At 41.6% G+C, this 24,902-nt stretch overlaps 3 protein-coding genes, 1 long non-coding RNA gene and 4 other non-coding genes across 10 annotated transcripts; 4 read left to right on the plus strand and 4 right to left on the minus strand.

Annotated features, from left to right (window-relative positions):
* Positions 1-576: 576 nt before the first annotated feature.
* Positions 577-740, plus strand: LOC144201079 (U1 spliceosomal RNA). The gene has a single exon (XR_013327276.1). It is a non-coding gene; the product is annotated as a U1 spliceosomal RNA (small nuclear RNA).
* A 254-nt stretch (positions 741-994) lies between these two features.
* On the minus strand, positions 995-2,449 carry LOC144200575 (uncharacterized). The gene is made up of 2 exons (XR_013327144.1): positions 2,302-2,449; positions 995-1,404 (listed from the first exon to the last, which is right to left on the minus strand). It is a non-coding gene; the product is annotated as an uncharacterized LOC144200575 (long non-coding RNA).
* LOC144201071 (U1 spliceosomal RNA) lies at positions 1,169-1,332 on the minus strand. Its single transcript, XR_013327268.1, has one exon. It is a non-coding gene; the product is annotated as a U1 spliceosomal RNA (small nuclear RNA).
* A 324-nt stretch (positions 2,450-2,773) lies between the features above and the next one.
* On the minus strand, positions 2,774-2,887 carry LOC144201074 (U5 spliceosomal RNA). The gene has a single exon (XR_013327271.1). It is a non-coding gene; the product is annotated as a U5 spliceosomal RNA (small nuclear RNA).
* A 467-nt stretch (positions 2,888-3,354) lies between these two features.
* Positions 3,355-3,545, minus strand: LOC144201080 (U2 spliceosomal RNA). The gene has a single exon (XR_013327277.1). It is a non-coding gene; the product is annotated as a U2 spliceosomal RNA (small nuclear RNA).
* Positions 3,546-5,864: 2,319 nt separating this feature from the next.
* On the plus strand, positions 5,865-15,930 carry brca2 (BRCA2 DNA repair associated). The gene is made up of 23 exons (XM_077722808.1): positions 5,865-5,920; positions 5,990-6,042; positions 6,291-6,319; positions 6,392-6,503; positions 6,574-6,629; positions 6,762-6,846; positions 6,955-7,380; positions 7,646-11,389; positions 11,461-11,559; positions 11,797-11,866; positions 11,931-12,226; positions 12,431-12,615; positions 12,762-12,949; positions 13,033-13,203; positions 13,269-13,584; positions 13,652-13,807; positions 13,904-14,051; positions 14,129-14,238; positions 14,309-14,510; positions 14,618-14,784; positions 14,862-15,000; positions 15,079-15,335; positions 15,407-15,930. Exons 2-23 carry the CDS (start codon positions 5,994-5,996, stop codon positions 15,926-15,928), a joined length of 7,527 nt encoding a protein of 2,508 aa, XP_077578934.1. The 5' UTR covers positions 5,865-5,920; positions 5,990-5,993; the 3' UTR covers positions 15,929-15,930.
* A 175-nt stretch (positions 15,931-16,105) lies between these two features.
* n4bp2l2 (NEDD4 binding protein 2-like 2) lies at positions 16,106-18,663 on the plus strand. 2 transcript variants are annotated; one of them, XM_077722815.1, is made up of 6 exons: positions 16,106-16,237; positions 16,579-17,360; positions 17,425-17,549; positions 17,742-17,830; positions 17,901-17,977; positions 18,169-18,663. In XM_077722815.1, the coding sequence occupies exons 2-6, from the start codon at positions 16,579-16,581 to the stop codon at positions 18,290-18,292; spliced, it is 1,197 nt and encodes a 398-aa protein (XP_077578941.1). In that variant the 5' UTR covers positions 16,106-16,237; the 3' UTR covers positions 18,293-18,663. The 2 variants fall into 2 exon arrangements, with proteins under 2 accessions (XP_077578941.1, XP_077578940.1); XM_077722814.1 differs by having other exon boundaries at positions 16,153-16,260.
* A 229-nt stretch (positions 18,664-18,892) lies between these two features.
* On the plus strand, positions 18,893-23,762 carry trmt9b (tRNA methyltransferase 9B). 2 transcript variants are annotated; one of them, XM_077722817.1, is made up of 5 exons: positions 18,893-19,432; positions 19,725-19,820; positions 21,276-21,457; positions 21,554-21,727; positions 21,894-23,762. In XM_077722817.1, the coding sequence occupies exons 3-5, from the start codon at positions 21,304-21,306 to the stop codon at positions 22,574-22,576; spliced, it is 1,011 nt and encodes a 336-aa protein (XP_077578943.1). In that variant the 5' UTR covers positions 18,893-19,432; positions 19,725-19,820; positions 21,276-21,303; the 3' UTR covers positions 22,577-23,762. The 2 variants fall into 2 exon arrangements, with proteins under 2 accessions (XP_077578943.1, XP_077578942.1); XM_077722816.1 differs by lacking the exon at positions 19,725-19,820 and having other exon boundaries at positions 18,895-19,432.
* The last annotated feature ends 1,140 nt before the right edge of the window (positions 23,763-24,902 follow it).

Raw genomic sequence — 24,902 nt, forward strand, 5'->3', positions numbered from 1 at the left:
TTAAAATTGAAATAAATCAATGCAAAATCTTTTTAAACCATGTTATTCATATAAGATAGCTGAAAATCAAATAAAACCAGTGAAACAATACGTTCATTTAAAAATTATATATTTGAATTTGAAGAAATAATTTATGTAGGAAATATTTAATAAACCGCCAATATTATTCTCATTTTCAATTTTTGGTTGCTGATTATCATTTATGTTGTTATTAATTTACACAGGTATTCATACATTTTTAGGGAATACCAGCACTATGCATTCCCAACCAAAGAAACAACAGGAAATGTGGAGGGAGAGAGGTGGGGCTCCATTGTCAAGTACTCCAAAGCGCATGTGCATCGACTCTGTATGAGAGCAGCAATGCATGATGGGATTTTGCAAAATTATACTTTAACGCTAGATTAAAGACCGGCCAGTTGATGTAATAACTCAACTATTACATGTATTAGTTCTCGGTAGAATTGCCCTATACGGGCTGTGTTTATAACTATGTCATTACGGTGTAGCAAACGAGCTCTTGACTGAAAATGGCGAGCAGGCGGAACAAGATGGTGCAGCTTTTCTGTACAACTCATACTTACCTGGCAAGGGAGATACCATGATCAAGAAGGTGGTTCACCCAGGGCGAGGCTAAGCCATTGCACTTCGGCTGTGCTGACCTCTGCGAATTCCCCAAATGTGGGAATCTCGATTGCATAATTTCTGGTAGTGGGGGACTGCGTTCGCGCTCTCCCCTGATCTAATGTAAAGAAACAACTTAACAAAAGCTTGCACATTATGCTGTGTTACATTTTCATTATGAATTAGAGTGAATAACCCCCAATGTACCCTGTCCCATATCTATGCCATTCATCTAAATAAGTTTTTGTATTCAATAAAGGTTACTGCTCTATAAATAAAGGTTTTCCATTTCAATAAATATCGTAGTCCCCCGAGTATCGCTGACACCTCAAAATGTGAAAAAAACGCGAAAATTATGTTTATTGAAATGGAAAACCTTTATTTATAGAGCAGGAACCTTTATTGAATACAAAAACTTATTTAGATGATTGACATAAAAAGATATGGGACAGGGTCCATTTTGGGTTATTCACTCTAATTCATAATGAAAATGTTACACAGTTTAATGTGCAAGCATTTGTTAGGTTGTTTCTTTACATTAGATCAGGGGAGAGCGCGAACGCAGTCCCCCACTACCAGAAATTATGCAATCGAGATTCCCACATTTGGGGAATTCGCAGAGGTCAGCACAGCCGAAGTGCAATGGCTGAGCCTCACCCTGGGTGAACCACCTTCGTGATCATGGTGTCTCCCTTGCCAGGTAAGTATGAGTTGTACACATTTGCAGCACCATCTTGAGTCGCCTGCTCGTCATTCTCTGTCACGAGCTCGTTTACTACACTGTAATAACACAGTCATAAACACAGACCCCGTATAAGGCAATTCTACCGACACCTATTACATGTCATAGTTGAGTCATTATATCAACTGGCCGGTCTTTAATTTAGCTTTAAAGTATAATTTCACAAAATCCCATCATGCATTGCTGCTCGCATACAGAATCCATGCGCATGCTCTTTGGAGTAACCTACTTGACAATGGAGCACTACCTCTCTCCTTTCTTTGGTTGGGAATGCACAGTGCAACTAACATTTAGTGTTGTGCAGAACATGAATGCAGTCATTAAACATTTGCATGATCATAAATCAATAATTTTGTTCTTAGTTTGCCAAATCATTACTTTAAGAAGGGTCTGAAGGCACAAATCAAAATATAACACAATATGTACTTCAGGCACGTCAGTTGACAAATGAATAGAGCATATACAGTAATCCCTCAAGTATCACGCTTAATGTAGACCAGACATGGCCAAGATAATCGGAAAATTACGAAAGTAGCGTCACCCCTATTATAACTATCTTTTTTTTATTTAGTGCTGATTCCTAGTAGCAAGAGGAAGGCAGGGGAGTGGCTTCTGAGTTTCAGCAAGGATTTTTATGAACTTAAATATATATATATATTCTTTATTATTATTTTTAAATAATTAATAACAGAAAAAATCGCAAAGAATTAAGTCATAATAATCGAGGGAAGGCTGTAGTGACTCCTGTTAGGATAATACATTATTTAACTTAGAACAAATGGCTTTTGCTGGAGTTCTTATACGCAAATGAGCATGAATGAAACCTTGAAAAATCAGGAATTAACAAGTGATTTAAAATGCAGGGGTTCCTAGAGGTTAAACTCTGGAAGATGACTATGTATAGTTTTTAGTTGTACACTGATAGTGCTGGTCACCTCTTTGATGCGCTTGACCAAAGCATTCTGGTCGAAGGAGACGGCCTCGGCGCACTGGTGTAGGTGGTCCTGGTAGCGGGTGCAAAGCTGCAGCACCTGTGCGGAGTCCAGTCTCTCCAGACACATGGTGCTTGGAGACGTCTGACCACTCAGAACTCCTGCCAGTAGAACAACATTGGCTCAACAACAAAAGTTGATTTATTACTGCAGGTTGCATCACTACAGTCTGATCAGTAAGTCAAGGATGGTGATGCTGTGAGTTGTTAAATAAGAATATACAACATTGTTCAAATCTGTAATATAATGTTTAGAAATTCAGAACAGTAAATAGAAATTGTGTAATAAAATAAGTTTAAAATATACACGAACGAAACAATTGTGGAATAGACACAATTGGGCGTGATAGAAAATATAGTGTTGCAATTCGATACATTGTAGAAGGTTGAGATGCTTTATATTGACATGAATGGGAAGCTCCGCTTTCGCAGAGCATCAAAAAATTGAATAAAACTCTTGTTGTTCCTCCCCACGGAAATCTTTAGTAAAAGGCGAAAGATTTATACGATCTGAAGAGAAACAAGAGTGTACTGTCAAATGGATGACAGAACGAGCGACGTATATATCCGCAATACTACTTTAACACACGGGCTAAAGCACTACAAACTACTGGGCGTCTCCAGTACTTTGAGCAGCCAATGGTTGCCGCAACTGTAATATGCGGCCAATCATGTTGCAGCAACTGTATTAGGCAGTCAGGGCATTGCAGCAACGTTGTGATGTACGACTTTGAAGCAAATAGTCAGTCTTGTGTTGAACAATGGCAACTTTCACAAAATTGATCAACTAACTGGCCTTAATTTAACAATCAGCTCACAGGAAAATAATACCAAAAACACAAGAATTGAAAGCCAAAATTTTGCATGGGACGATACTGAGAGCAAAGCATAACCCATTTACTACAGTATTTAACGTCATACTTGTTAAGTGAATGAAAGAGGGACTCATTACTTGTACCATGGGAGCTCTACAATCTTATGTTTCTTTGACATTGAGAGGGGGTGCACCGTTCCTGGAGGTACTGCAATACCAGGTCGATGCGTGGAGTGGACGGAGCAAGCCCCTATTCCATCTCCCAGTTCCAAAAATCAATTTAATATATGGTCCCCGGATAGGGGACGTATCAGATATTAAACTGATAAGAACAGATACTACACTTGATCTTAGCCAAAAGGCCGAGAAGCGATAACTTATCCATTATTAGGAAGGGCTACTTCTTTCCAGCCATTACGACCTATAGTAGTGGTAACACATGTCGGAATGTAAAAGGTATAAGACATTTATAATACAAACTTCCACAATACATATTTAGTGTACTAAGAGGGAAAGTGCTGACGTATTTATACATTTAAATGTAAGGAATATTTGGGAATGCCAAGCGCGGTGGGTCATGTGATTCATGTTAGACCAATAGGAGAGTAGTATTACTTTGAATCTATTTAACGGCACTAAAGACTTCCTCGGCAGCAGAATTGAACCACCAGTCATATTTGATGTCAATACAACATTACTAATTCCTATTCAGGCGTTTAACGCAAAGAAACTTCATGGATTTTACACGTGATCCACCCTGGAACATTTGTTGTTTTGTGCTACACTCACATTGAAAACAAATCATGAGCAATAAGAGGGCACGAATAGTTATTTTAACAATAATGTGCACGTGATTTTATTTGGAATACGCTGTGGCGAAACACTGTTTAACGAAAGGTTCGTGAACTCATCCAACCCGCGTACTATTTCCCGTTTGGTAAGTAACATTATGGTACAACAGCGACACCAATCGAGTGGAGGCAAACGACACGTGTATTTGCAAATCACTTTGCAAACTTTTTAAAATCCTAAATCAAATCATTTTCCCACTATCGACATTAAAAACCACACTCCCCGTTATTTTATGTCTGACGATTTTAACATAAAGTTTGTGAGGAGGATCTGGGACAAGGCAATACATAACAAACCATTGAACATTTGTGATACAAATAACTTTTCTAAAACACAGTGAGTATTATATACTAAAAGCAGAAACGTACATATTTTTTTACCGAGCATCAATTTAGTCATCATACTTTTTTATCATTATGATTAGGTCATGCTAGTGGGTCCCGAAGTCGAATAAAAGTCTAAATTGCTTACCTGATCATCTGGCATTTACCTCTGTACAATATAACTTGGTCCGTAGGGGTTCCATAGTCAGTCGAGGCACAAATAAACAAAAACAAAATCATTTTGAAGGAATAGATTTTGTTAAGCTAGTCCTCCTCAAACTGAACACGTTTCCTCTAATTTTTCAAGTGATGTTCAGGGTCACCTTGGAAATCTCCTACTTTTACCTTATCGGACAAATATAAACAAAACAAAAAAACATTAATTATGCATTATCTTCATAAAATTGATATTCAGCATTTTTAATTATCATATTGTGTGTAGTTCGTACTGATCATTCATATTTTTTCACTCAATACGTACCAGCTTCACAATTTCAATTGCCTCTTTAATTATATCTATGTAGCTGTATGATCACCAGATTGTGGTGTGCATTGCAATTTTGCTTGTAAAAATAGTCATATTTATTACTATATAGAACGCATATGATAATAGTCATTGTTAATAAGAAAATCATACAAATTCATAAAATAAGAATAAATACTAGGATTGTTATTTTTGCACAATTTGTCCCACCGTGTCTGCCGTAGTTAGCTATGAACATGTGCCGACCACTTGCGCAGGCGCACAACGGATTCAGAATATGCACTCGAAGTCAAAACTATCTATAAACGTTACATTTTGTTTAAAACTTCGGGAACTTTTGGACAACTACATTGTATGCTGAAATTTTGTGTCGTTATGATAGTTTGCCACACGACGTGATGGTAAGTAGTATGAATTCCTTGATTTTGATGCTGTGTTAACAAGTTGTTGTTTTTTCTACAAACATCTCAAACATGTCTTAAAGATCAGAAATGACAACTAATTTATCATTTTATTTGATTATTTCCCTTTGGCATCACCTCAAGACTAATTACCCACCTTACCTCTGCCAAACTGGAAATTGTTCAAAGTATTTCAATCTCTGGGAGTGGATTTCTTACCAGAATGTACGAACATTTGACAGATGATATATGGAAAGGTAAGAAAACACACACTGCACAAGCATTGCAGAAATATTCATTAAAACGTCCATTTTTTTATTCCATGAAAGAGTTGGGCCCTGTGGACCCCGATTGGTTCCAAGTGTTGACCACCCAGGCATCATCTCGGGAAGAAAACATCTCAGATCAAGAAGAATTGTGTCCAAACCAAGAGGGAAACTTCAAAAAATTGGAGGAAACTTCTGCATCGAGGGCGGAAAGTCAACAGTTTTCAACTCCCAAAGTGTTCCGACGGCGGAATTTTGTGTCGCCGGATGCCAAGGACCAGCAACATGGTAATGATGATGTAGTGCAGGTCTGCTTATATTGTTTTGGTTGGACAAAAGTTTCCATCTTTTGCTTTCTTCAGGGAAGGAGACTTCCCCATGGGGTGCCAGGAGTCCATGTCTGTTTCAGACTTTCAAAGATGTGTAAGTAAAATGCTACTAGATTTCTGAAGTTTTTTGACATTCAATCAATTTTGTGATTCCATCACACAGGGGCATGGGTTCAAATTATGGCCTCATGCAGTCACACAATCCAGACTGTTTTGGTAAGTTTATTTCAACCTCTATTTTAATCACTCAACCTTTTATGCCGTTTAACTTAAATGGATTTAAAGCGTTCACATTTGCCCCATAATGATCATTTATTTGGGGTCTAATTTATTTGATAAATGTACACGTATTTAAAAATAAATACCATAAATTCTCTCAAAACGTAATACAATTTACACATAATTGAAATTTTCTTCAAATGTGTCATTTGAGTCCAATGCAGGTTTTCTATTTTTGCCATCAGGTTTGCTTAACACACCACTCAAGTCCCCAGTAAGTGCTTTTACTTCAAACTACTACTACTACTTTAAACTTTCAAGTTACATGTTGTTTATATGACAAAAGGCCAGCTACGCCCAACGCATATCCGAAAGCCTGGGCGCCAACCTAAACCCCGACATATCATGGACCAGCTCACTGAATACACCATCCGCTTTGCCTTCCACCATCATTTTATGTAAGCAACTCTTGTTTAATTCTTAATTGACATGCACTGCAACAACTGTGTTGGTTTTGTCCTCCTGCAGCTGATAGAGAGGAAAGTCCTCGCCCAGGGACATTTGCTCTGAGTGGCACCGTTTTGGTGAGATCCTGTGTACAGTTCTACTCTTAGCATTTTTATGAACTAAAATAATCCCAAAGTAGTGAATTCACGATAAGTGAAGACGCAATAATCGAGGGATTACTAACATTATTTCTGGCCTCTTTTACTCAGTTGGTCCGGAAACTTTTTCCTTCACTTTCCAATGCAAACCAAAATGAAGCAGAAGGCAATGACTCTTTGCTTGTGGCTCTACAAGGTACTGCTACTACTTTTACTTACTTTTTGTTTTGTTCTGGCGCCACTTTTCTGAGTTCAATTAAAATAACTAATGAATACTAAATCCTCCTGCTCCAATCAAACATAGCGGATTCTCCCGAGGCTGGCCCTCATCCAGAGTCCCGAGAGTCCCCTCAAAATACCCAGGAGTTGCCAGATGCCATTAATGGGGACAGGAAGACCCACAGCCCATTGCATGAATCTTTTGCTGACATAAATTCAGAACTGAAGGTGGTGAAGAACTCTGAACAAGAAGAATCTGCTCAAGAGCAAGACATAAAACATCCAGTAGAAAATGAAGCCTCACAGTGGTCCCCTTTGAGTTTTACAGACATTCCAGCCACCACAATTAGTCCACTTAATGATAATAAATGCAAAACCCAGACAGAGGGTGATCGTACACCTGGTCAGACAGTCAAGCCAGCTTTTAAATCAACTGGATTTACTAAGAAAAAGGCTAAATTCATATACACCATTGACAAGAAGAAGCACTCCCTGAACAACATCAGTCAAGGTATTTGGAATTTTTTTTTAGTCTAATAGAGAATAATAATGGTACTGGAAAAATACTGTTAAATATCCAGATGCCAGCATAGTTTACAAATGTTCCAACACAAAGCTGTCTTCCACTGCAAGATTTTGTACAAAAAATCCAACACATAAACAAGGGCTGGCTCTAGAGGTGACTGTGTAGTTCCCTTCAAAAAGAGTGCATTTTATGTTATGCTAGACAATGCCTGTGAATTTAAAGTTAAAACTTTATATATTCTTACTTTCAGGTCATGATGTTGAGCTGTTTCAGAAGTCTGATGAAAAATTGAGAAGATCCCACGAATGTGATAGAAAGGAAGAGCTTCAAGAACATGTGACTGAAGAAAAACTGCCTCCCTTGCTTCAGCCTAATAATACCCAGGATTTAGACATGTCCCAGCTCTCCCGAGTCTTTGCAAAAGATTTTAGTCAAATGACCCACCAGGGTGAACCGCCCAAAGTAGCTCCCCAACCACGAGCCTTCTCTCCGTCAGCCTGTCTTACCGCGTTGAAAGTTGTTCGACAAAAGCCCCAAAATCTTGGAAGAGTTGAACTTGAAGCTCCCCCATTGGAGACCATTGTTGAAGTAACGGCGTGTGACAGTGGCTTCTTGTCAGCCGGTACCGACGTCTCACATCTGACTTCTACCCACTCCGAGAAACCTAGTACAAGTCACTGTTGGACTGTACAGACAACAAGTACAGAACAAAATGAAGCAGTGGTTTCAGTTAAAACACCCACCAATGCCAATGATACATTATTCCAACGACCCAGCAGTCCCAAAGTCTTAACCCACCCTTTGGTTTCAGTTCCACCCAACATTCGTGTAAAAATAGGTAAAACTGTTTCTGCTTTCAAAACTGCTTCTGACAAAGCGATCCAGATATCGGCATCCAACCTGCAGAAGGCTGAACACCTCTTTGACGAGACCAGCCATAAAGAACCAGTCAAAGTCGTCTTTGACGAAGACATTCCTACAACCTCTTCTACAGGGAGTTTTCCAGTAACTATTTCCAAAACCCTGGAAGGCTTCTCTTCGTCCGTCCAAATATCTGAAAATGCTCCAAAAGATCAAGTAGATATGAAGACAACCACATATAAAGATGACCAATCCATCAGATCAGATGATGCTCCCAATAAGGAAATTCGGTCATCTTTTGTCTCAAGTTACCCGATAAAAGTTCCTTTGACCAACGAATCGCTTCAAGGTGCATCTCCATCCGTCACAATGGTAAAAAATGCTCCAGAAATTTCTGGAAACGTGAATACAGTCACATTTCGGGGTAGCCAACCAGAGAATTGCAACCATGAAGAAGAAATTGCCACAACGTCAACTCTAGATCCGTTGGAAGAAAATCAAGACAACTGCCAATTGACCGCCTCCCAGAAGGCTGATGTCAAAGAGTTGTGTTCGATCCTGGAAGAAGCAGAAAGCCAGTTTGAATTCACACAGTTTACAACCAATAAGTTGAAACCCCAAGAAAATGTCGCCTCCATAGAAGCGGACAAAGAACTCGACCCAGGCTTCCTATCTGGGATCGATTTCGACGATAGCTTTAGCACAGAAGCAAATGAGAAAGCTAACTCGATAGCACAAGAAAAAGCAAAACTTAAAGTCCCTAATCTCATACGGGAACCTCCAACAGCTCATCCAATCCAAAAAGAAAACAAAAGTGTTTCCAAAAAGTGCCTGAAGAAAATCAAACATTTGTTCCAGGATTTTCAGGAAAACACTCAATCACATTTGTCCACTGTCTCTCAGAAAAACGTCTTTATAGACAGTTACAATGTGGAACCACTCGGTACTTTTGCCAATGTAGAACCCTCTTCTTCAAAATTGTCAAATTCTGTCTCCACTAATAGCCACTCGAGCGCTAGTTCTGGCTTTTCTACAGCTGCAGGGAAACATTTATCTGTGTCCGCCGAGGCTATATCCAAGGCCAAACATCTTTTTGATGAGGACGAACAAGTGAAACAAGGAAGACTTTCAGAAATCAAACATGTTAGACATTGTCCAAGTGGATTCCAAACAGCTGGGGGTAAACAGGTTGCCGTTTCCTCAGCTGCTCTGAAGAAAGCAAAATCTTTGCTTGATGATTGTATAGAAATAAAAGAACCACAAGTCGGGTTCTCGTCATCAAGGAAAATTGAGTCTTCCATGAGTGGCGGATGTCTTTCTACTGCCAGTGGAAAGGAGGTTTGCATTAAGGAGGCAGCCGTTGAAAAACAACAACAAATCTTGCGAGAAGACCACGAGGACCCGTTCTCAGAACGGAAACATGGAAGCTTCTCAGATGTTGACCAACATCCTGGCAGTTTCCAGACAGCTGGAGGCAAACTGGTCACTGTTTCGTCCACTGCTCTCCAGAAGGCCAAATTTTTGCTCGATGATTGTGATGCAAGTGAGTTCCCATCAGATACTGGGAAGCCAGTTTTAACAAAAACAGTAATTGCTAAAAATACGCACGGGAGAAACTCAAACGCTGCTCCAAGTTCAGAAAGCAAAAATGTATGGCGTTGTAAAAATGAGGACAATTTTAAAAAGCCTCCATCGTTGGATGTTGGGGGTTCTTCTTGGAGTGGTGGTGGATTCTCAACTGCTAGTGGGAAGAAAGTATCTGTATCTGCAGCAGCCTTGGTAAAAGCTAGACATCTTCTCCAAAAAGACCAGGAGGATGCTCCAAGTATGAACATGAAAAGTGTAAACTGGGCAGGAGGATTTGAGACACCAGCAGGCAAACAAGTTACTGGACCAAGTAGTATGAAGATGGAAAACCATTCAAATCCATCATTGGATGTTTTTGATTCTTCTCTGAGTGGTGGTGGATTCTCAACTGCAAGTGGGAAGAAGGTATCTGTGTCTGCAACAGCCTTGGTAAAAGCTAGACATCTTCTCCAAGAAGTCCAAGACAACGACTCAAGTACAAACATGAAACATGGAAGCTTCTCAGGCCGTGTGGACAACTGGGCAGGAGGATTCCAGACAGCTGGAGGCCAAAAAGTTGCAGTTTCTTCAGCTGCTCTTAAGAAAGCAAAGTCCTTGTTTGATGATTGTGGTCCTTTAGAGAGAAATACAGCTAGTAAATCCAGTTATTCAACTTCAAGTTCTTTTATGTCAGAAAGGGAGAATACGGGAGCCTTAGATGATAGTTTTTCAAATGCATTTGCACAAAACGATCATTTCAAAGACGTGAACACTGTTGGAATGTCGGGAAAAGATCAGGACAGAAGTCAAACAAAGGCAAATTTGTCCAAAGTCAAGTCTGGTAACGTAAAAGCTGCACAATTTATGGAGGTGGAAAGCATAGGGAAATCGAACAATCGGTCAAAGCCAACATCGGAGATTCTTTTATCTTCCTTGTGTGGTGGCGGATTCTGTACCGCTAGCGGAAAAAATGTATCTGTTTCCGAAGAAGCGCTAACCAACGCTAAATCCTTCTTTAAAGATGAGTGTGACAAGAACAAGAGTTTACAAAATGACAAAAAGCCTAGCCTTCAAAATGTTGGGCTCATGTCTACTTCTGAAGCCCATAAGAAGGCAAAATCCTTTTTCATGGAGTCCCAGGAAGCAATGGCAGTTGTACCCCAGACGTCAACACCCATCAGCAGTAATTTCAGCCTAGCAGGTGGGAAAAATATCTTGTTGTCCGACAACAGAAGACCAATGTCCCCACTTGAGGAAAGCCTTGTCATAGAAAAAAGCGCACATGAAGGACAGAAAATCTTACAAAAGTTTGATAGGGAAATCAGCAAGACAACTGAGGAGCCTTCAGTGGTCAATTTCCAGTCATTAGATTTAATAAACTGCACCGAAACGCAGCAGTTGTTCCTGGCCCAGGAAGCGTTGGACTGCACCAAAGCTTTGCTGCGGGATGAGAGTTTTGCCGGAGAGTCAATGACTCTGGAAAACGTGCTAACACAAAATGACTCCAACGGCACTCCAGATAGGGAAACGTGTGGAAAGAGATTAGCAGAAGAAGCTGACTTGAATGGTAAGAATCAGACCGTTTTGGTAGAGTATCAGGCTTTGGTTTTAAGCAAATGACTTCATCTATTATTGTAGACCAGCCTCCTCTAAAAAGAAGACTGTTGGAGGAATTTGACAGATCTTTGGACAGTCCAGAACGTTCAAAGCTGTGCCCGCAAAGAAGTTTCCATAATGGTAATATGTTAATTGCATTTTTTGAGGCTGTTGTTATTGAATCAGTAATAGTATTTGGGTCTAGAAACGACCATTTATCAGCATACAAACAAAACATGAATGTTCAGTATCTCAAAGTATTTAAATTAAAGTATGTTTTTTTAATTTACCCTGCCAAATCTAAATAACACTGAGATAATAGTCCGAAATTTACTACTTTGGCCAAAACTATTCATTGTCTTTGTTTTCTTTTTTAAGGTCTAGCAAAAGACAGGCCAGCATTCAACTACAACCTTTCTCTCAGCCCGCACGTAACAACACCTCACAGGTGAGCCACTAGCCTTGATGTCAATACGACCTACCGTCTCATCCGTCATTCATCCACCAAACAGAGACGGCTTGGGCTACATGGAAGGTGCTGCATCAACAAAAAGGGCTCCACAGGCATCCCCAACAGAGTTGATCTCTATTCCTCCCTTTTTGAAGAAAACAGAAGGGCGACCGAGAAGTTGTAACACAAAAACACATCCGGGTTTTGTTCCTCCATTCAAAAGAGAAAACATAAAAATCGAGCAAAACTCCACAAAATTGTATAATAGCAACGCTAACAATGAGGCCTCTTGCACAACTGCGTTAGACCATCTCCTCTCCGATCAAAGCCCCCCATCTGTCTCAACCTGGAGTGAAGGTAAATATATTGGTTACATTCAGTAATTCCATACCTGTCAACTTATACGTTTTCCCCGTATTTGATTAGTTTTTTTTGATCATTTTAAATTTTATACAAATTTTGAATTTAATGCATACACAAGGCGCACCAAATGAATGGGCGCATTGTCAACTTTAGGGAATTCTCACAAGCAAAGATTTTTAAATTGGTGTACGTCAACAGGGACGGCGCTCGAGAAAATCCAGCTAGCACAAAATATGCAAGACATGAGGATCAGGAAAAAGAAACGGCAGACGATAAGACCTTTGCCGGGCAGCTTGTTTCAAACTAAAAACTCGGCTGGGACAAGGATTTCTTTAAAAGATTCGGTTCATGGAAGGACTCCTGGCAGGTATACACAGAAACAGGTGAGTTTCATTTTTTTTGCCTCAACTACATGATTGTAAAATGTGTGAATTTTAATCATGAGTAGAAACATAAAAAACATCTCAATTGTACTGGACATCTGCTGTATTATTTTGAGGCTGCTTTAGTTTCATGTATTTTTTTGCAGCTTTATGAATATGGAGTGCATCACCATGTGTGCAAAATCACTAGCGAGAACGCAGAGGCCTTCCGATTCCAACTCGAGATGTACTTCAAAAAAGAGGCTCTCGCAGACGAAAGTGGTATTCAACTTGCGGACGGCGGCCACCTGGTTCCCAGCAGGGACGGGATGGCTGGCAAAGAGCAGTTCTTTAAGTAGGTTGATTCCATACCAAATAGCCTTATTTGAGTCGCTATGTTTTTTTTTTTTTACATCAAATGTAATCTTTCCCCTACAGAGCTTTGTGCGACGTGCCCGGTGTGGATCCTAAACTCCTGAGTGACGTGTGGGTGTACAATCACTACAGGTGGATTGTGTGGAAGCTGGCCTCCATGGAGAGGTCCTTCCCAGAAACACTTGGGGGCATGTGCCTCACGCCAGAGAGGGTTTTGCTACAACTCAAGTATAGGTGGGTGACAAGGACAAAGCCTTCTTTTGGTTTAAATTTATTGATTTATTGATTTATTTTTGCAGATATGATGTGGAGGTGGACCACAGCCGCCGGCCGGCGTTGCGGAAGATCGTGGAAAAGGACGACACGGCGACCAAAACTTTAGTTCTTTGCGTCTGTGGGGTGGTCTCAAAAGGCCAATCGGAGAACAAGTGTGCGGTGGTATGGGTGACAGACGGCTGGTACGCTGTGAAAGCCCAACTAGACGAGCCTTTGAGCGCTCGGCTTTGCCGGGGTCGACTTGCCGTCGGTGGGAAGATCATCGTCCATGGCGCCCAGTTGGTGGGATCGCAAGATGGGTGTGCGCCACTGGAGGCGCCCGAGTCACTCATGTTGAAGGTGTGTTGGGAATATGAATGTTTATTTGGAATTTCCAGAAGGAAAAGATTGTTGTTGTTTTTTGTAGATTTTCGCTAATGGCACCAGACCTGCTCGATGGGACACCAAACTGGGGTTTTACAAGGATCCTCGTCCGTTTCCGCTCCCTTTGTCTTCGCTGTATGGAAATGGAGGACATGTTGGATGTGCGGATATCTTGGTGTTAAGAAGTTACCCTGTACAGGTACTTGGAAATACTGCAGTCATGTAAACGTGCAATTGGAATTATTATTAGATCTTTTTGTAAATGTGGCTTTATTTTTTTCATTTATATTGCTAGTGGATGGAGAGGAAGTCTGAAGGAGGTGTGGTTTTCCGTTCTACTCGCGCCGAAGAGAAGGAGGCAGTTCGTTACAATGGCCAAAAGCAGAAAGCCATGGAGGTGCTCTATGCTAAGATTCAAGCCGAGTTGGAACAGGAGGATGACGGTATAGAAGGAGTAAAAAAAAAAAAAAACACAAACTGGCATGTCTTAAAAAGTAAATTGAACTATGCTTATTTACAGAAAACAAACCTCAAGGCAGAAGGCGGACTTTAAATCATCGGGATATTGCAGGTCTGAAGGACGGGCAGGAACTACATGAAGCTTTGGGAGATGACATGGCTGGACTAGAAGTAAAAATTCATTTTCCAAGTTTTAAATGGTAGACATAATCATCATGGCTTTGGTCATTCTTGCTCCAAGGCCCAACTGAGCGAGAAGCAGCTGGAGACTCTGCAGGCTTACCGTCGTTGCCTCATGGACAAAAAACAGGCGGAAATCCAGGATCGCTACCGTCGCGCTACCGAGAAAAACACGGAAGATGACCGAGCCAGCTGCCTTCTCAGAGACGTCACCCCCGTTTGGAGACTTTGCATCGCTGACTCTTTAAATCCTGCTGGCAACAGTTAAGGGAAACCACACAAAAAAACAGAATTGTTCACTTTTATCACTTCACCTAATGTATGTAGTTCATATTTTATTAACATGTCGTTTTTTTCTTTTTTCCCCAAGTTTACCAATTCAATATTTGGCGGCCATCCCAAGACCTGCAGGCCATGTTAAAGGAAGGTCGTCGCTACAAGGTCTACAACTTGGCCACGTTGGAGAGGAAAAACCGTGGTAGGATTGCCACACTTCAGCTCTCCGCTATTAAAAGTACTCAATTTCAGGATTTGCAGGTGACCAATTTTATTCAATGATGATGATTAGCCAAATAAAATAATTTGTCAGTGACAAAATTGTTGTTTTCATGCAGACATCATCAGAATTGTTATCAGCGTGTTTTCAACCCAGAGTATCTACTGACTTTTTGGCTCTTCAAAACATGGATTTTGATCCTCTGTGTGGAGAGGTTGATTTGACTGGCTTTGTTGTCAGAGTGATTGATGGACAAGGTTTGTACTATTTCTATACTGACTTGCATTTTACTGACTTTTATTGTAGTTATTTCTTTTTTTTAATTGTCTTCTTAGGGCCTTCTCCTTCCTTCTACCTGGTGGACTGCAACATGAACTTTCTGAAGGTCCGCTGTTTTAACAGCCTGCTTCAAGCTGGCCTGGTGGAAATAGTGAAACCCAACGTGATACTGGCTTTGAGCAATATTCAGCTGAGGGGCCAGTCCACCCAACCCACCCCCGTGGTATATGCAGGAGACCTTGCAACATTTTCCACCAATCCCAAAGAAGAGCACCTTCAACAGGGACTCGATCAGCTCAGAAACAGATTGCGGGTAAAGTCTGATCAGTGGTCGTAGAAGTAAAATATCCATGTTAACTGGGGTATTCTCTTTACATATTTCAGGACCAAGACAACTTCTTTCAGTGTGCTGAAGAAAAACTTTCTGAACTTCTCAAAAAAGACATGTGGAGCTTGGACAGTGCTCCCAGTCTCCCTCCTAAGACTCCGACAACTCCCCAGGAGAGGATAACTGTGTCAAGTTGCACTGTCACTGATGCCCCCCTTCCGAGGAACACACCTCAACAGGCAGTCAGAAACCTCAGATGCTTCACTCCTGTGAGCAGGAACCTTCAGTCCAAGCCTTCTTCTCTAGAGAAAGATCCGAGGAGCTTGAAGAGGAGGAAAGCCGTGGACTACCTATCTTGCATCCCCTCGCCTCCCTCATTGTTGCACCCCACAGTCCCATCTGCATCGCCATCCGTCAGGAAGACCTTCAACCCACCTCGGAGAATTTCCACGCCCAGAACTATAACACCTGTAGATACCCCAACTCGTGTGTCGGTAATACCACCTCAGGAAAAGGAGGAAGGGTTTGTGAAAGACCAAGAGCTTGCTATGATTGATACGCAGGCTTTGTTACTGTGAATTGTTGTATTACAAAAGAAACGTGTTCAAATATATTTTTTGTATTTTATTTTGGGTACACTGGAGATAATGTGCAAATGAGGACGGAATTTAGTTGTATATAAGTGGTATTTCTGTTAGTTGGAAGAGGAGGGATGATTTAAACAACTGCAATGCTTACGCCTCGTCTCTAGGTGGCAGAAAAGCGCGCTCGGTAACCACAAAGAATACTCGTTTGTGATGTCACATCCGTAAACACTCACTTAGCTTTAGCACTTAGTATATCCGTCTGTCCAATTTCATTCTGTTCGAATATTTACGTAACCCAAGGTAAGCAGTTGTTGAAATAAAGGGTAAGTTATTGCATTTATTTGATTCGCTCTTGGTAAATTATTTGACGTTGCAACGTGTTTAACATTGAATTCAATCGCACTTCAAGCTAGTTTATAGTAAATGCATATGGATCGTAAAACCAACGTAAACATTGAGCAATACAATTCCTTCTTCGTTAGTCTCCTACACATATACGCTGCAAAGGATCATTTTTTTAGTTCAGTGTATATACCTTAAGAAAATAAGTATTATACCTCAACTGCCTTATTTGGCTGATGTTTAACGAAAATGTAGTAAATATTTTTACTACAGATCAATATATTTTTTGTCTTGAATAGATGTCGCAAGCTGATTCCTCATCCGTCCAAAACTCTACTAACGGGGAACAAAGCACTGAAGCTGTCAAAATAGAATCTACCGATGTCCAACGCGTTTTAAAAGAAGTGGGACTAACCAGCGCCAGCTTTATCGGTCCCACCTTTCCCTCAGAAAAGAAGATTAACGACTCTCTCAATGACTTTTACAAAGAGCTCCAAGAAATTGACAGCCAGGCTCAAAAGGAACAGGATTTTTTAGTTCAACCGGAAACATCGACAAGCACCCCTTTAGAAAACCTTTCATGGGAAGGCAATGTTGCAAACTCCCCCACAGAGGGGAGAAGCAGACCCCCAGAAAAACACATGTCCCGGCCTCACTGGTACAAAAACGAGCCGTATTCCAACCATCGACCAGACTTATCTTCTAGAAATCATCATCATTATTATCCATCACCACCAGCCTTCCACCCGTCACCGGATGCCAGATCATTCCACAATTTCCGGCAGCCTTCTTTCCCAAATTCGCACAATTTCCAACCCCCTCCCTTTAGAGACCACCACTATCCCTCCAGATTACCACCGTTCCCCAGGCACCCATCAGCCCCTCGTTATAATCCAAACTGGGATTTTGACGATGGTGGTAGTAGGTACGGTTCTGGGTGGTGCCAGGAAGAACCGCAGGGTTATTTCAATGAAGACCAATCCCATCAACAGCCTTTGGATGCACCCTATGACGAGTCTTCATCTTATGTCCTCATTCTCATGAGAGGCCTACCGGGTTCAGGAAAAACGACAATGGCGAGGTAAATCTCAAAATCAGGTTATATACATCCAAATCTTTTAGACTAACTTTTTAATGTCCAACAGGTCACTGCTGGAGAGCGGTCCCAGCGGGCTCATCTTAAGTACTGATGACTACTTCGTCCATAATGATGGCTACCACTACGAGCCAAGCCTTCTTGGGGAGGCACACGTGTGGAACCATAGAAGAGGTTAGAAAGATCACAAGGCACAAAATACATGTCATCACTTATAAGTCCATAGTTCTGCAATACTAGTTTAACCACATTTTAAAAAATGGCTACATATCACTTGGTCAAAACAGTTTAAAGTAAAATATTTGAATCAAAACAATGGAAAAGGCGACATAAATCTTAATACAGTAATTGTGTTGATGCTTTCAGCTTCCGACGCCATGCATGATGGCCACACTCCCATCATCATTGATAACACCAACCTGCAGGCCTGGGAGATGAAGCCTTATGTGCAAATGGTATGGTAGGGTTATGGGATTTTCCTGATTAAATTGTGCCAACTCATGTTTTCTTTTTTTTAACAAACAGGCCTTGCAGATGGGATACAGAGTGGACTTTTGTGAACCAAACACCAGCTGGAAGTATGACCCCCATGAGCTAGAGAAGTAATTTTTTTTATTGTTTGTCAACCAAAAAAGAATATTTAGAATATTTTTTTTTTATTTGCTGCGAAAAAAATAGTTTTTTCCTAGCAGCAAGACACAAAGTTAGGCATTTGAAATTGAATCAACAAATTAGTTTATTATAGGCCAGGAAGAAAACAATTTTTAAAAGCCATATTTTTCTGAAACTACAGGAGGAACAAGCACGGTGTGACTCAAGAGAAGATTGCACAGATGCTGGATCGCTTTTCTAATCCCATCTCAGTCGACGTTGTGTTGCGTTCTCAAGAACCACAACACGTCCACCAGAGACACTAAATTTAGCCAAGAAAAAAATCAATTTTCAAACTGCCTAGACTTTAAAAAAAAATTCAAAGGGACGTTTTAGTCTTTAAATAACATGTTTTTGTACACTTTATGTAAGTTGAAGATATTTTTAAACGCTCAAAGGATTTTACTTCAACAATATTTTTTTCAAGTGAAAAAGATATTAAAAGTTATTCTAATTTTTTAACAATGAATGTCAATTCTTTTTTTAATTTATTTATGTTATGACCGAATGCATATGCCTCACATTGTTCAGATAGATTATTCTTTACTCATGTCATGGCAGTTACCATTGACATCGATAGCTGTCAGTGGAATGAAAGAAATACAAAATTGAAAAACACTGTTACGTTTGTCAGAAACAATTGTTGGATTTGTGAGAAGTTCAATATTCCCGGAAAACTTGAATTTCTTCCGCGTCCACGTGCTAGACAGGTTGTATTGTTTTAGTAGTATAGTAGTCACGTGAGCCGCTGAGCCAATCCCATCCGAGCTGTGCCACTGCACCGAGTGCCTTTTTTTTAATGCATACACGCTCTCTCATCAGCTTAGTCAAGTTTTCGTAAGAAAGAACAACAATAGGGGTGTGTGCCTTTCAAAAGAAAAGCCTCCTTCTTTAAAAATAATGTAAATCCGGTTTTTTACCTAGTGTATTTTGGTTTGAGTTAGTTAAACAGGGTTAGCTATAATTCATTTTCTTGTAACTCATCTGTTTTTTCGAAATGCGCTAAGATTTTTTTCGTGAAAAGTCTTACCATCACGTTTATTCCCTCAAATTATCCGGAAGTTGTTTTCCTGTCTCCACCTTGCGGCGGGTGAGTTTACAGGTGCACACCATCTCAACGTGAGATGACATCGGCGACGGCGATGGCTCCCGGGGCGTCCGGTGGCTGTTTAACGGCGGCCGGTACCGCACCGACATCAACTCTCTTCTCCGTGCGTTTCACGTAATCTAACCCAAAGTGATTTCGTGTACGTACGTTAGTGAAGATCTGAAATGTGGCAGCAGCATTAGCAGCAGGTGCGTGGTCCCCGTCGCCAATTAACGAGGAGCGGGTGCTTCACCTCAGCACCCCCGGCGAGGGGAGCTCTGAGGCGGCCACGGTGAAGACGCATCTCGGCACATTCATGGTGAGCTATTTTCGAGATCTTGCAATATGCTGAGTAAATGACGTGATTTATTTTCAATGTCAAACTTTTTAACCTCTTAGAAGACATTCATGTTTAAACACCTTATTGTATTTTTATGTTTTGGTGTAAACTGACTCATACCTGCAACGGTAAGTGAATGGTTGCTCAAATTAAACTATCTAGTGAGTCATAGCTACAGGCATTTCTTTGACGGATAAACCTGTTTGTCTGCAACCCAGGTGCTCCCAATTCGAATCACTCCCCGTCATAATGAGCGTCCATTGCTGTTTAGAGCACGCTGTGACCTCTGGATCTTCCAAGGTTATCTTCCGCTAGACTCCACTGCACTGCAAAGGATGCTATCCTATCTTTTCATTGTCAGTCTGAGGTGATTACATAATGAGACCCTCACTTTTGTGAGACAGGAGGGGGGTGCTGAAGAGGGACAGTGTTACATAAGACATGTTTTCCTTTCACTCGGATGGGATGATGAGGCGATCTGCTCTGCAAATGAGCTCTTTGGAGGCTTTTAAGGCGTCTGTCGTCAATCGCCAGTGTTTCCATTGCGCACGTTTAATGGTCAAATTTACCAGGATGTCCAGTGCCAAGCAAACAGCGGAATAATTCGCAAACTGACAGCCGCTAATAAGTTCAATCACTTTAGGACAGAAAGCAGTTGGGCTAACATAAGGTGCTTGTAAATACTGGAGCAAAGTAACCATTTATTCTGTCACGAATCAAATTATTTCCCCTTGTTTTTAGCCCTCAAATACAAAAAAAAACTGCATTCAGACATCATTTATTGCTTGAAAATAGTGTTGTTTTGCCTTCACAGGGGTCGCGTCAGTTCCCTATCTCATAAGCCGCAACAATATTGGAAAAAAAAACAACAAATGACTTAAACTGTCTACAATAACAAAAGCTAAAATCAATCCCTAAAATGGTTTTCTTGCCCAGGCCTACAAGACAGGGTCATAAATTTCAAGAGCAATTTCCAAAGAACCTAAACAATCGATCTCAAATTTTTAGATGAGTCGTTTGGCTCTTATAAAAAAAGACATTTGTGCCCCACTACATTTTGTCGTGATGCCATTTGCAATTAGTTTTGATGGCGTTTGATGACTGCGCAGGGTTTTTAATGGTACCGGCTGCAAACAAAGCCAAGCACCCGTCTGTCTGTTTTATGACCGCAGAGAACAAAACGCTCGTTTTATCGAGCCAGGGCTTCAATCTAACGCGCCGTTTCTATTCTGTAAATGTCGAGGTAGAAAACATGATGCAGAGAGAGATAGAATAAATCTGCAACTTTATCCATATGTGTGTTCTCCGAATGTCCTCTGGTGAAGGTCACGTGAGGCTCACGAGCCAAAATAGGAACTGACTTGATTATTGTGGAAGGCTGCAAAAACTCATTTAAAAAGGTCATTAAATTTGTTTCCAATGGATTTGATAAACGGTTATTGCCAGTTACTATTTGTGGGTCACTCAATCTACTCAAACTCATGGGGGAAATCAAGGTGAAGGAATAGGTGGTACACATTTTTGTACAGTAGGTGGCAGTATGTACTTAATTGTTGCTCGCAATTTGCCATTAGTAATTAAAATGTGGAGATGCTAACTTTCGTTTGTTTGTATTTGTGATTATTGCAGTTGGACAAAATGAAAAATACATTCTAAAACAACTTAACCTTTTTTAGTATTGTTTTACTATGACATTTTGAAGGTATTAACAAAAATGTGCCATTTGACCGATTAATCATACGATTAGTCGATAAGCTAAATTATCGTTGATTTCTGATCTATTGTTTTGACCTTTATTTTTTTCCCCCATTCTGTCGACAAGGCGTGACGGCAGCTGAGCCGCGGTCACGATGGACGAGGCCGCCAGCCGGCTGGAGCGCGACCACGTGCACGGCGTCTACGACAAAATCGCGCCCTACTTTAACGACAGCCGCTACAAGGCCTGGCCCAAAGTCCGGCAGTTCCTGCTGGAGCAACCGCCCGGTAGCGTCGTCGCCGACGTCGGTAAGGAGCGGGCCACCGCCACCCAAACGCCGGCACCCCCCGCGACCCCGGTAGCCCCCGGCTAAATCAGGTGTGCCCTTTCTTCCACCCGGGCAGGCTGCGGTAATGGCAAGTACCTGGACATCAACGAGCAAGCGTTCAAGCTGGGCTGTGACGTCTGTCGCCCCCTGGTGGACTTTGCCGGGAGCCGAGGGCACGAGGTGCAGATGTGCGACGGGCTTCATTTGCCTTACAGGGATGGCTGCTTCGACGCCGTGCTTTCGATTGCAGGTGAGGTGGCTCGCGACGATACCTGAATTTCTCACTCTATTGTTTAGTATTTCTGCCAAAACATTGCTGGGGACGCAATCCATTTTTTTCTTAATTGGCAGCCTTACCTTTAAGTGAATGGTCGCCATTGAGTGCCCGGTTTAACAAGTTGTGTTTTTTGTGTCAGTCATCCACCACCTGTCCACCAAAGAACGTCGTATCCGAGCAATAAAGGAGATGGCCCGCACGCTGCGAGCGGGCGGCTGCCTCATGATCTACGTGTGGGCCATGGAACAGAAACGCCGCAAATTCGAGAAGCAGGACATCTTCGTCCCGTGGAACCCCGCCCCGGAACCCCGCCGTGATGCAGACAAGCACAGGAAGGTCAGGAGCGCATCGTCGGTGGCCGACGCCGCCCCCCCGCCGCCACCGGGCACTCGCTGGTTCTTCTCACGCTCCCTGGATTCCATCTTCGACTTCGGGAGCCTGTCCGTCTCCCGGCCCCCTTCTCGAGATCCCGTGACGGTGGGCCGAGGCCTCATTCGTCATTTTTCCAGCTTTTTCTCCACGCCGTCCGAGGAGGACGTCTTTGAGGAGCCGGGGAGTGGAAAAGCGGGGCACGGCGGCGCCGCCCTGGCTCAGGACTGTGGCGCCCTGGCCCTGCCCGACCTCGTGCCGCTCCCGGAGGCGGCGGTCGGCCCCCCGGCCCACCCCCCCTCGGCCGACTGCCTGCGCTACTACCACGTGTTCCGGGAGGGCGAACTGGCCGAACTCATCGCTCAGGTGGAGGAGCTCCGTGTCCGCCGCGCCTACTTCGACCACTCCAACTGGTGCGTTGTTGCCGATAAGGTAGAACCGCGCAAGCGATGACTTTTTCCTCCTTTTTGTCGCACACAGTTTTAATCATTTTTAATCATGGCATTTTAGTCTGGGATCGGACTTTTTACTTGCCGGTTTTCCCAAGTTTACAAATGTTTTTCACGCGACTGTTCAATCTATTTATTTGAAATTTCGGATCTAGGTATACACCGGTCCGATATTTTTAAAAGCTGATCAATTTTGGAAATTGATTTTTATTGTTTTTAAATTTCAGCTCATCTGCAGCAGATTTGTGCAACCTGAGAATTCAAATTTTATCCTTAGAACTTGAAAGATTTGCGTTGTACATTCTAAATTGATCCCCATAAATGAGTAATTCACAGGAATATTTTAAGGCCGAGATTTTATTATTATTATTTTTTCATTTTTAAAAGCACTTTGATTGTTCCAGGATCTTAATTTTAATATTTTGGACTCACAAAGCCATGTTACCGACCTGTACTTTTTTCATTTTTAAATAAGTACTCTAGTGTAATATTTCATGTGTCCCACATTCTCTCCAGTTGAGGTGAATTTAAGAGGACCAAAAAAATGGCATGCATATACAATCAAGCAGAAACATGACTAAATACATATGCTACATGTTTATAGGTAGCCTTGCAAAGTTGTCACAATTATTTACACTGAATTCCTCCTTACAAAAATACGTCAGGGAAGTGGCACAAATTGAAATATTAAGACACAACTATAGAGCAAAAGCAATAAAATTTCAAGTACCACCACCAAAAAAAAAAAACAATCAGAAATGCACAAATCTTAAGTATTTTACTTCATTTCCGTCTGCCTTGTGAGTTTTAGCTGCGTTCTTTTAACTCGCTGTATTTAAAACGACAAAAGTTACTCCGTGGCTGCATTGCACGACTGTTCCTTTTTCATCAATTAGTCAAATCTACCAAGTAGTAACGTATCAAGTCTGGTGGCTGTCTTAACTTTTTTTTTTTTATCTGCAGTGCGCTTTATAGTTCAGCAGCATGTAGTACGAAGCGATTGGACGTCGTAGAAGCGTCTCTCATACTGTGAATCAACATCGCACTGTAGCGCCGAGTTTTGTCGCCGCTTTTGTGAAAACTTGAAACTTTGTGCCAAGGAGGTATGCTTTGTCTTTCTTTGTGTGTGTGTGTGGACCAACTACTGTCAATTGTCTTTTTTTTCTCAATTAAATGTATTGTCCACTTTACACTTTGTTTTTTTTCTATTTTCCAGACTTAAGGAATAGCAAGTGACACAAAACCTTTGTACAAGATTTGATTTATTAACTATAATACAGATCACATAAGGCCTTGCTGCATACATCATTCCCATTGAGACAAATGACCCGACTCAGCAAAATTGACGTATCTTTTCAGTTCAGTACAGTACACTCCCATTACTTGTATTTTTTTTCTTCCTCCTCTCTCCTCAAAACAGTTCATAATATCTTATTTCATGATGTCTTAAATAGTCCCAAGTGGTCAGGCCCTTCTCTTCCTTTCTCAGGAAGAATTCATGCACTATAATGGGCACCCAAAACATTTTTAAAAGCATTTTTATTTACTATTAACATAAAAAAACAAAACTTATTTTTTCTTCCTATCACCACTGACTAAAGAGGCAAAAATGTTAGACCCTGGCCCACCCTGACATACCATACAAAAAAACTCACTATATACTTTTTCTTCCCTCCACTTTTCATTTTAATTTAACCATTTGGGAAAGGGAAAAGTCACATTTTCTGTTGTAAAGTTCCATTTTTTCTGAAGCGTCATCTCTTTTGTCCATTCTTTGGCTGCCTCACAGTCAACAGATTGAATTTACTGAGACACCCACCCACCCACACACACCTACACACAAATTTAAAGAACCCACTCCCCCCTGTTCGTAATAATGTGGATGAGCAAATAGGCTTAACCGGCAGGGCGTCAAGCAGCCGCATTCCTCGCCATCACCTTTGCCTGGATAACGTCGTCTGGACGTCTGCCACGCACACCTCGTCCGACGTACACACTTCTAATCGCAGTACTCGCAACTTCACTCATACACACAAGTACACATAGGAACGACTTAGGCCGCTTTAAGAGAATCTCCTGTTAAATTTCTATGATTGTGTCCAGGTGACCTTGGCGAGTATCTGTAGGACAGTACACAAAGATGTACTTCAAAGGCGGTTTGGATTACGGTTCTTCCGGAGACCCCCGATCTGGATGGTTTCTACGGTAACGGCGGGACGGGGAAGGGAATTTGGGGATGCTCTGTTCCGGTGGGGCAGACGGATGAATGGACTATCTGTTCCCGTCGCAATTCCCGAAAAAAAAAAAACAATTTCAGCTCGGCAAGGAGG

Source organism: Stigmatopora nigra, chromosome 8 (assembly GCF_051989575.1).
Source record: "Stigmatopora nigra isolate UIUO_SnigA chromosome 8, RoL_Snig_1.1, whole genome shotgun sequence".
In the NCBI taxonomy this organism is placed as follows: Eukaryota; Metazoa; Chordata; class Actinopteri; order Syngnathiformes; family Syngnathidae; genus Stigmatopora; species Stigmatopora nigra.